Source organism: Phaseolus vulgaris, chromosome 1, assembly GCF_051622355.1.
Source record: "Phaseolus vulgaris cultivar YP4 chromosome 1, ASM5162235v1, whole genome shotgun sequence".
Taxonomy (NCBI): domain Eukaryota; kingdom Viridiplantae; phylum Streptophyta; class Magnoliopsida; order Fabales; family Fabaceae; genus Phaseolus; species Phaseolus vulgaris.
In genome coordinates, this window is record NC_143498.1 from 10,517,432 (window position 1) to 10,529,409 (window position 11,978).

At 35.0% G+C, this 11,978-nt stretch overlaps 1 protein-coding gene and 1 pseudogene across 1 annotated transcript; both read left to right on the plus strand.

The window, feature by feature from the left end:
- The first annotated feature begins 15 nt into the window (after positions 1-15).
- LOC137815489 (uncharacterized) lies at positions 16-2,699 on the plus strand (annotated as a pseudogene).
- Positions 2,700-5,120: 2,421 nt separating this feature from the next.
- LOC137815436 (uncharacterized) lies at positions 5,121-7,682 on the plus strand. Its single transcript, XM_090295642.1, has 7 exons — positions 5,121-5,746; positions 5,828-5,954; positions 6,045-6,323; positions 6,403-6,504; positions 6,588-6,996; positions 7,335-7,432; positions 7,548-7,682. The coding sequence occupies exons 1-7, from the start codon at positions 5,121-5,123 to the stop codon at positions 7,680-7,682; spliced, it is 1,776 nt and encodes a 591-aa protein (XP_090151768.1).
- Positions 7,683-11,978: the final 4,296 nt, after the last annotated feature.

Below are 11,978 nucleotides of genomic sequence, written 5' to 3' on the forward strand. Positions count from 1 at the left end.
TATACATATATTCTATGCAGAAAAATGGATCGAAGATGGATGTATGAACGACTTGATCCTTCAAGGAGACTTAGTAAACAATTCATTATTGGAGTAAGTGAGTTTGTTTCAAAGGCAATGGATCAAACTTTTTATACTATAGAAGGAAGGATAAGGTGTCCTTGCATAAAGTGTGTCTGTGAGAAAATTCTTCCACCATCACATGTGAGGGCTCATTTGCTACGATATGGTTTTAAACCTAAGTACACAGTTTGGGTTCAACATGGAGAAGAGATGTCAAGTGAGGACAATTTTGGTTATGCATCCAGTAGCCATGGAAGAACGAAACCTGTTGATAACATTGGTTCAATGACCAATATGGTGTATGATGCATACATGCAAGAAGCAGGCATAACAAGTCATTATGATCACATGGACAACGATGATGAATATGTAGAAGAGTCACCTAATGCAGAAGCCCAAAGGTTTTATGATATGTTAGTAGCTGCAAATGAACCCATTTATGATGGTGCCACTGAGTCAAAATTATCAGTAGCTATCAGACTACTAGCAGCTAGAACGAATTGGCATACACCTGAAAAATGTTTAGACCATTTCATAAAATTGTTAGTTGATGTAGCTCCCAAAGATAATTGCATACCAAAGAACTACTACGAAGCTAAAAAAATTGTGTCAAGTCTTGGATTGAAAGCCCAAAAAATTGATTGTTGTGAAGCTGGATGCATGTTATATTACAAGGATGACAACCATTTAACTGAATGCAAATTTTGTCATCTTCCTCGGTATTTTCCTCCTAAAGATGACAAGGGAAGATACAAACAAATTCCAAGGAAGAGAATGTTTTATTTGCCAATCATCCCAAGATTACAAAGACTGTATGCATCAGTAGAATCTGCTAAGCAAATGAGATGGCATTTTGAAAACAAAAGAGAAGATGGCATACTGCGACATCCATGTGATGGGGAAGCTTGGAAGCACTTTGATAAGATATATCTGAATGTTGTTGTTGACCCACGACATGTGAGACTTGGTTTATGTTCTGATGGGTTCACTCCTTATGTCCAAGCTTCAACATCCCCATATTCTTGTTGGCCTGTATTTCTTACTCCTTATAATTTGCCCCCTGAAGTGTGTATGACCAAACCATATATGTTTCTAACTTGTCTCATACCTGGCCCAAGTAACCCAACTAAAAAAATAGATGTGTACTTGCAACCTCTTATTGATGATCTTAACCAATTGTGGAATGAAGGTGTAATGACATATGACATCTCTACAAGAGAAAACTTTGTCATGCGAGCTTGCTTGATGTGGACAATCAATGATTTTCCAGCTTATGGCATGTTGTCAGGATGGGGGACTAAAGGGAAATTAGCATGTCCCCATTGTATGGAGGACACAAAAGCTTTTACATTACCACATGGTGGTAAAAGTAGTTGGTTTGACTGTCACCGTCGATTCTTGCCTACCGATCATCCATTTAGGAGAAGCAAGAGGAGATTTACGAAAAACAGGATTGAGTTGGATGGGCCTCCTAATTTCCTAAATGGAGAGCAATTGTGGGAATTTATTCGAGACTTTCCAAAGGTGACTGATGGTCCATTTGATACCTTATTAGGGTATGGACAATATCATAATTCGACAAAAAGATCAATCTTTTGGGATCTGCCATATTGGAAACACAATTTGCTAAGACACAATCTTGATGTCATGCACATTGAAAAAAACTTTTTTGATAATGTCTTCAATACTGTGATGGATGTCAAGGATAAAACAAAGGACAATCACAAGGCAAGAATGGATGTTGCTGAATTTTGTGGATGTGGTGACTTGGAATTGGTTCAGTTACGAAATGGGAAGTTAGGAAAGCCAAAGGCAAACTACACTTTCACAAAAAAAGATGCAAAATCAATTTATAAATGGATTACAGAATTAAAAATGCCTGATGGATATGCCTCTAACATTGCCACGTGTGCAAACATTGATAAAGGGAGTATGCATAGTATGAAAAGTCATGATTGTCATGTCTTCATGGAGTGTTTACTACCAATTGCATTTCGTTCATTACCAGAATTTGTTTGGAATGTGATAGCTGAAATAAGTCGATTTTTCAGAGATTTATGTTGTAACTCTTTGAGGATAGATGATTTAATTCAAATGAAAGCGAATATTTCTATTATTATATGTAAATTGGAAAGAATCTTCCCACCAGGTTTCTTTGATTCAATGGAACACCTGGTTATTCATCTTCCTACTGAGGCAATACTCGGTGGTCCTGTCCAATATAGATGGATGTATCCATTTGAAAGGTAATCACCCAATCCTCAGTTTTATTGTTCATAATTATTGTTCAATACTTAAAACTTGACATATGGTGTAGGTTGATGAGAGATGCAAAACGATCAGTGGCTAATTTAGCAAGGGTAGAAAGTTCAATATGTGCATTCTACTTACACCGTGAAATAACTTATTTTTGTTCTCATTATTTCCAACATGTAAGCTTGTTGTCAAATACAAGTTTGAGAAATGATCCTCGGACTAGTTCAAATGAGGGAGTTGAATCAACATTGTCCGTTCTCAACAAATGTGGTCGTCCTAGTGGATCATGCAAAGAATATTGGCTAAATGATGATGAATATCGTCCTGCCCATGTACATATCCTCATCAATTGCAATGAAGTTAAACCAATACTTGAGTAAGTTAACAACAACAAAATTTGTATTGGTTACGTTTAAATTGCAGTTTATGACTGATTACTTATTTATTTCAAGGTTGTTCTTACAAGTTAACGACAACAACGAAGAGGGTTCAATGAATATACATAGACATTTTCCAGAATGGTTTAAAAACTACGTAAGTATTATTTAATTTAACAACTAAGTAAGTGTTACTTAATTTAACAACTATGTAACTATTTCGTAGGTTTATGATGAAAGGAATAGGGTGATTGACCCAAACATGAAAGCATTAGCTTGGGGACCTAATTCATCTACAACATCGTGGAACATGTACTTTGTTAATGGATACAAGTTCCATACAAAGTCATGGAGTGAAGGCAAGAAAACCACAAATTGTGGGGTGCATGTAAAAGGTGTAACAGAAGGAGGACAAGATGACTTCTTTGGCGTCATCAAACATATTTATGAATTAGAATATCTTGGTTTGAGTAAGAAGATTCCTCTTTTCTTTTGTGATTGGTTTGACCCAACCAATAATAGAGGCACCAAAGTTCATTCAGAATATAACATTGTAGAAATCAAGATGAGTGGAAGATATATTCCATATGATCCCTTCATTCTTCCACAAAAAGTAAGACAAGTTTACTATGTGCCTTATCCAAAGATATGTAGGAACTTGCGTGGTTGGAGCGTGGCAATCACAACAAAACCCCGAGGTCATGTTGAAGTTGATAATATACAAGATGATTTACCTTATCAGTTTGATGAAATGCCTAATGTGTTACCAATTAGTAGAATTGAGGAAGTAGAAGGCTTAGCTGACACATTAATTGTTGAACTCGTCAATGATGATGTTATGGAAACAGTATGTGATGATGAAGATGAGGATGAGATCAATGAATCAAGTCAAGATGATGAAGAACATGATGACAATGACATGGACAATTGGGACTTTGAATAGCTTCTGGCTAATTAAGTAGTTCAACACTGCTAAATAACTTATCCAGCTTTTAACCTCTTGTTCCCATATGCTATAGTGGGGGATGAATTATCTAATTAGTGTAAAACTTTTCTTGACAATCACAAAGGAATTTCTGATTTGTTACCTGTGTAGAAATTTTGAAATTATTGGGCTCATCTTGTTCCAGGTACATTTCAAAATTATTGTCTTATCACCTAAAATATTGTTTGCTTGATTTTGATTGGATGTACATCTTTCTGCAGCATACATACAATCAATTTTTTGTGTCAATGATTGGATAATATTTGTTTCTTTTAAGATAATCTGTGTGGCACATATTCAATTAACATGATATACTAAATTTTTAAACATTCAAAATAGTTAATGCTAAATAGAATATGTATTTGAGATGATGCCTTTGTTCGTTAGCCATCCTTTTATAGCAATTACGAATTTAATCTACAATGTGGTGGGTGGCTTAAATATAACACTTATGTTTGCTATTTGGCTTGTGTACCATCTCATGGCACTATAAAAGTTGTGCTTTTCTTTGTATCAAGGAGAACTGAAATTGAATATTACCTGATTTATTATTTACTGCATCATGGAGTCAAAAGTTCCACTCTAATTTATCTAAACTATATAATATATTCTTTAATGTGTTGGGCTAAATCATGTTTAGGAATAGGCTATTTTTTCGGACTTATAAATTTTAAAAATTATTATACTTTTAAAAATTATATGTGTCCTTTATATTTTGAAACTCTCTCTGAAATGTTTCATCCAAAATTTAATAATTTAAAAAATGAGGGTTCTACTGAAGTATTATGCAAATTATCAAAAGATAAAAAGAAATAATAGAGCTTAGCTAGGCTATTACAGTTACATTACAGCTAAAGCTATTTTGATTGTGACTGTACAAAAAGGTACAAGTTAGATAGATGTTTGGATGAACTTAACTTTGCTCTTTGTAAGGTTTATTTGTAGCATATTGTAATCCCACTTCAACAATTGGTCAGCTTTGGTCTGAACCTTGTCAGCCGATCATTCGAATTTCAGGTTACTTTTCTTTTCTTCTTCTTTCTTCTCTCTTTTTTGTGGTGAATATGGATTAGATGGAAATATATATGTACTTTGTTTACAGATTATTTTGTCCGAATAATTGTCATTTCCACCTACCCTTTTTAACTCCAACTGAGACCTAGCATAGACTTGTTCTCCCATGTTTTGTGTTGTCTGTCTCCTTTTGACTTTGTTTATGTATAACCAAACTAATAATTCAAGAAAAATCTCATTCTTATTATTCTCATTCGTACTCTTTTACAGCATGAAGGAGAAGTCTGTTAAATCTCAGGTTATCTAGATACACAAGTATAAAATTATAATCATGCAAAACATGTCTCCAAGTAACATTATACGTTAAAGTGTTTCCACTTTATGATGCCATTGTTTTTTATGATGCCATTTTTTTTCCAGGAAAAATGCCTAGAACTAGAGGAAGGGATGGTTCTGTTATCAGACATAACAATGCTAGGCGTGGAGTTCACACATCTATGCATGGTCGTCTTGCAATAGAACTAGGGTCCATTCCTTATTCTGGCCCATCACCCCAATCCTGTTTTCCTCAATCCTTCACGCCCTCTTCCTCCACCCCTTCTTCTTCTTTGACCCCTTCTTCTTCTTCGACCCCTTGCTCCTCAACCCCCTCCTCATCCTTTCGTTCTGCAGTGCGACAGGACAATGTTCCTCCTTATACCTCTCGTATTATACCAGTCTTGTCGCCCGTGGCTCCAACAGCCCAATATTTGTCTACTCCGACACTCTTTCCCACTTACAGTCCATTACAATCTACATCTACTCCCTCATTAGTTCACTTCTCTAGTGCTCCATCCGTTCATGTGACTCCTCAAATTCTAGTGCAACCCACTCTTACATCAGTTCAGCCCACTCAGGCATCAGTGCAACCCACTCATACATCAGTTCAGCCTACTCAGGCATCAGTGCAACCCTCCCCTGATACGCCAGTACAACCCACGACACACCATGATATCCCTGATGAAGAACATGATGGTAGTGGGAGGGTCATCATTCGACCAGTGGGTAAAGGGTAAGTTTATTACGCATTGAACTTTATTGTGAATTGTTTGCTATACTTCATGTTTAACATTTTGGTTTGCATGTTTTGTAGATGGACCCCTAATCATTGTGCTACTAAGGCAATTGGACATGCAATTAGGTCACAATTTAGGGGTCCTTACTATCACTATGACGAAACACCAGAGGAAGTCCAACTTAAATGGTGGACTGAATTTAAGGTGATCTTAACATAGCATTTTCACTCATTTCCATTTAAGCATTTATTATATTCATTAACTTTTATTTAAATTTGTTGTTATTTTTTATAGACTCGAGTGACTTGGGCCCCTCATGATGAGTGGCAAATTAGAAAAGTGTACGAGTCAAAGGTGAGAAAACGCCTCTCTGATATGCTTGGTAAAGCTAGGATGAAAGCAACTAGACCTAACTGGATTAGTGAACAAGCATGGATTGGTCTCTTGGACTATTGGGATTCGAAAAAGTTCAAAGAACAATCAATCCAAAATAAATTGAATAGGTCATCGACTCGAGGTGGGGCATTGCACTCTACTGGTCGTAAATCACACCTCGACATTGCATTGAGCCTAGTAAGTATCTATATTTTGTTGCATAAGCCTAAATTTAGTATATAATATCTAATATTGGTAACTTTTCCATTTATTTTAGGAACGAAAATTTGGTCGGCCGGTTCAACCCGATGAATTATTCATAGCCACACACACTAAGAATGATGGACTTTGGGTAGATAGTCGTGCCAAACAGACTTACGTAAGTTATTACTCTACTTTTGTATACATGATTTATATTTCTAACTTATTATTGTCCCACTTACAATTTTCACAATGAACTAGGAAACCTACCATGAGCGATTGAAAGCCCTCCAATCAGACAACTCTGAAGGATCAACTTCCAACAGACAACCGATCAATCCAACAACAAAACTTCAATGCTGGAAGGATGTTGTTGGAGGCAAGAGTAGAGGTCGATGTTATGGCACTGCAGACTTGGCTTCCAACATTCGCCATGGAGTGTCTTCCCTAACCCAACCTCCAATACTTGCTCCTTCCAGTGATTACTTTTCTCATAATGAACAACTTCATCAACAAGTGATGCAAGCAAATGAAAGAGCCGATCAAGCAACTCAAATAGCTGCTCAAGCAAATCAAAAGTGTGCAATGATGGAGGATAAAATAAAGTTCATGGAGCAAAAGTTAACCATGATGATGGAGCGACAACAGGGTGACACCTCAACAAGCACAAGTCAGGTTCACCATCACTATGCTCGGAACTTTGATGATCAACCCCTGCCTTGAGTTCATCATTTTGTAAGTTTTCTTAAAACAATATCTATGTATGGTACTATAACTTGTTTTTCCTTGTATTAACTAGATTATGTTTCATTAGCACCCTAAAGTTGCTTTTGGAGAAATTACCTTCATTGATGTCGCATACTGCTCTTGATGAAGTTTGTTAATGTACAAAATAATCAAAAAGTAGAAGTTTCTTTTCCTTTGGTGGGTGATTAGATAGTAGGAGATATTGATTTGTTGTAAGCAGGGTAGGCTTTAATAGCTCAACTTATGATTATGATTATGCAGGGGGAGTTAGATATCACGAAGTAGCTGCTAGGATTATGATGGTTTTCTGCTGCAGTTTTGGTGCTGGTTTTGCTGGTTTTTATGTTGTGCAAATGCTGGTTTGCTGCTGCAGTTTTAGTACTGCTTTTTGTTGGTTTTATGTTGTATAAATGTTGGTTTTCTGCTGCACTATAATTCCATTATCTTGTACTTGCTTGCAGACTGGTTTTCTAGGTCTTTGGGGGTGATCGAGTGGATGCAATTGACTTTTATACTGTTTATCAAATTGACAGATTATCAGAAGAAGTAAGCAGTGCTTTGTATGTTTATTTTACAATGATCATTAGAGTTTCACTGCTGTGGACTTAATTTGGAAAAATGTACCTCTCATTTATTTTGTTTGGTTGATTTGTTGCCTATGGTTATGGGTAACTAAGAGAGTTAGCTATAATTGTTTGTACTTTCTTTGTTTATGGGCTCGCTCCTCTTTTTTACCTCATTTTAGGAATTTTTTGTGTATGCATGCGGTTTTTTTTTTCTTTTGTCATTCTCCAGTGAAATTGAAATTTCGATGGCAAATATGTTTTTAAAAAATTTTAATAGATGTTTTACTGACCATCATATTTTTCAATTATCTCATTTCAATCTCTAGATTTACCATTTTTAAAAATATTTAAAACTTTAATTCCTTTATATCCAACTATTTATTATTATTAATAATAATAATAATATTATTACTATATTAGTATCTGTTTTTTTGAATGATTATGACCTTTGTCAGATGTAAAATAACTATTAGCATCGATATTTCATCATTACGTTGACTTTGATTTGAGTTTTTTTAGTATTAGTTTTATGCTCTTTTTACCTAATAAACGTATTGGTGTTTTTAGTGAATCTGTCCACTAGTTAAATGATTACCCATTAGTTTGTTTAAATTTGAAATTAAAAGCCAAACTTATATATAAGTGAGGCCAAGCCTAAAAGTTTTATAGAATAAGTTAATGACAAGTTTAAACATTGATGAAAAACATTTCTTCATCATATTCTCCTAAAATAATGGTATCTTTAATAATTATATTAAAAAAAAATAAACAAGTAAAAAATAGGATAAATGCAATAAAAAAAAGAGAGAAATAGAGTAATTTTATAATTGATTTCACATTAGTGAATGTAATTTTAAAATTGATTTACTTCAATAAAAAAATAGTTTTTTTTAATTATAATCAGATAATTTTAAAATATTCTTTAATAAAAAAATTTCACGTTTTCTTTTGTGTGCCAAGTAGGCTAAGCCTACACTTCTTCAAATAAATAATATAAAATATATTTTGAAGGCTAAGCCCACGCTAATTTGTGGCCAATGTGAAGGTTTAGCCTACGCTTAATTGTGGCTAGAAGGCTTAGCCCACGCTTAGTTAAAGATTGTGTACCCTGCTACTTTAAAATGCGTGGACACCTTGAAGGCTAAGCCCACGCTAATTTGTGGCCAACATGAAGGTTTAGCCCACGCTTATTTGTGGCCAAGGCTTAGCCCACTCTTATTTAAAGATTGTGTGGCATTTTCGTGGGCTAAACTCACACTACTTTAAAAATGTGTGGACGTTGCGTGGGCTAAGCCCACGCTTGACCTACGCAAAAAACACCCGCCATGTGTTGCCGCACCCGCCAATATCTTTTACGTCGACTACGTTAGCTTCGAAATTCACATTAACGCTATGCCCACGATAAATACTATTTTGCGTAGGTTTTTCATGGTTAGGGTCCGTTTTTGGCCCATTCTAATAAACTTTTTTTTTGTAGTGACTATATACTATTTTAGAGACCAAAAAATTATTAGTATTTAAATTAGTTTCTAAAATGAATTTTATCTCTTATAATTTTCTTTTCTTATTTCTAAAATTATTGACAACTAATTATTTTCTTGTAATGAATATTTTACTCTTATATATGCAAACTTTCACACTTTTATAATCCTATGAAATAAATTTGTGTCTAGAGGTAAGTATATTTGATTTGACGTTGTTTGTTTTACAATTCTAAAAAGATAAACAAATTCAAATTCTTACACTAATTTAAATCCTCTTATTAGTAAACTTTTATAATTTGGTCATCAGAGAATCCATTAAGCAATATTTTTCTATCAGGAATGAGTTGATTTTGAGTTTCAGTTTGATTTAGTAATTTTGTTGAGAAATCATCACTAATATGAAATCAGTTTCTAAAATCATAAGCAATTCGTTGTTATTTCACGTGTTCTTAATTTGATTTCAATATTCGTACTTTTTTTTTATCAGCAACGAATTAATAAAATTAAAAGAGACACTTTAGGGGTGTCCCAACCCGTATACAACAGACCTTAAAGTCTAGACTGTATGCATAAGCTAGACGACAGGTTCTGCTAGACATAAACAAGCCAACCTCAAACTTATGGTTTATCCATTTACCCCAGCAGACAAAAGCACCACAAAAGACCCTCACTCACCACCTAAGACAGAACCAAACAAAGCCTCCACAGCACACCATATCAACACTCTATAAAACCACCAGCTCCCTCCACGCCAGAAAAGATACGCTAAGTTGACGGTGTTGAATAACACCCGTTCTCCACCGCAGGCTCTATACTCAACAGTCCCCTGTAACTACCGCACACCAACCACGCAGCTGCTCATCCAGAAACAGTGGATACGGATAGGGAATCTGCTTAACTTCTTGTGCTTTGAATAAGACAGAACTCGAGACGCCCACAACCTATGCCCTCTACATTCGCCTCGCCACGCAACGAGTTGCCCATGCACATTGCCTTCGGCGACCACCGATTACGTCCATAAAGAGCACGCCACTTCCTCGACCAGCGATTATCTTTGCATAACTTCGACGACCACCGACCGGTGATCATGTTTGCCTTTGCAATCCACCGCCTACGTACACATTGAGATCGTTGTTTCATCGAGCGGTGATTCTGTTAACCTTTTTGTCGGCCATCGACTACATACATATCAATATTCGTACTTAGTTTTTGTTATTGGTTGCTAATTCCCTGTGTATTATGTTGCTAGTGTGTGTTCATAAAATCTTGATAATTTTTTTTATCAATGTGTTGTTTTTGTTTAAGCATGTATAATGTCTAATAATGTTGTTTATTGATAATATTTTCCTTTACTATAGTCTAACTTTATTTGTTTAAGTCATGTTCATGTTATTCTTGTTGCAGTTTTCACCAGTTTCTATTCTACTTGTTCAAACATTTGTTTAAAAAGACAAAGTACCATAAATAATAAATTTTCAGTTAATGTATAAGTTTGATGTTACTTTGAGTTTGAGTTGATTAATTGACTTCAAAAAGAGGGATCGATTTTTCAATTCTTATTGAAATGAAAAAGAATTAAGTGCTAATTCAAATCGTTCTAAACCTACGTAGAATATTAGTTGTTGATTCATATGGATTTGACAATTTGATAATAGCATTGTATTGTCTTAATATTGTAGTTCAAGTGACACTGAATTTTAGATAATAATAATTAGTTCGTTTGAATAACTTATATTATAATAGTAGTCTAAGCAATATTACTATTATTTAAAAGTGTTTTATCTATCTTATTCTCACCTTTTCTCATATTTAGTCTTTTGATTTAATTACTTTATTCTTTTGGGTTTTATTACTTCTTTAAAACTCTTGAGTTTTGTCCTGATAAGTTTGAATTCTTCACTTCTTAACCTTGAGTTTTTATGGATTTTCAAAAATACTTTAGACTAATAGAACAATTAGTCATAACCTCAATGCTCCTTCTCTACTCTTCCCGTTCACTAGATTCCTTTTTACAAATTTAACCTCAAGTAACCATTTCTTCAATTTTTTAGGGTTGTTTTAACATTTGAAAACCTTTATTCTCTAGTCTATTTATACTATGAGTGTTTACATGAAGGACTAAGTGACTCTAAAACACAATTATGCTTACTACTTTCCATAACATAAGCATAATTCATGTCATAATAATTTTCTACTCTTCTTCACAACAACATTGATGGAAACCAAGTAGAGGATGCTCTAGGCTATGAAGCCCAAGCCCAACAAGGGGCCCAAGCCCATCAAGGGGTCCAAGCCCAATAAGGGGCCCAAGCCCAACGAATTACTAGGAGCATGGCAAGAGCTTTGGGACAAGAGTATAATAAAATGGCTCTTCTTATTTCTTTTGTAGAATAGGGGTGTGAATGTAATAAAAAGGTGTAAGTAGTAAGGGAGTCTAGGGGGGAGTGTAGATAGGAGCCTAGGGGGTGCCAAACCGAATTTCATTGCATTTGTGTGCCATTTAGCTTGCATTTTCAGCACCTCTAGGCTATAAATAAAGGTGCTTAGCTTGTACAATTCAGATTGGAATTTTATAGTAGAGAGACTATACTCAATTTTGGAGAGAATTTGTGAGTTTTGAGTCTTCCTCTTCTTTGCCTTATCTTGTGAGCTATGGTGAGCTTCAAGTGGTGGCACTCCATCACTTATCTTGGTTCAAGGTTCCAAGTGGCGTGAATGGCTTCTTCCAATTCTCAAAATCCAGCAAGCATCTTATTCTATAAGTGTTCTTCTTCCCTTTTCTTCAATTTTCCATTCGGTAGTTTTGATTCCTAGAGTTTACTTCTTTTTCTACCGTTTATTTTTGAGTTTCCAGC

Excerpts from the sequence above, each read along its gene's own strand:
- LOC137815436 (XM_090295642.1), top strand. The coding sequence starts at position 5,121 with ATGCCTAGAACTAGAGGAAGGGATGGTTCTGTTATCAGACATAACAAT. Across the intron at positions 6,505-6,587 it reads GTCGTGCCAAACAGACTTAC|GAAACCTACCATGAGCGATT; the intron begins GTAAGTTATTAC and ends ACAATGAACTAG. Across the intron at positions 6,997-7,334 it reads TGACACCTCAACAAGCACAA|GGGGAGTTAGATATCACGAA; the intron begins GTCAGGTTCACC and ends ATGATTATGCAG.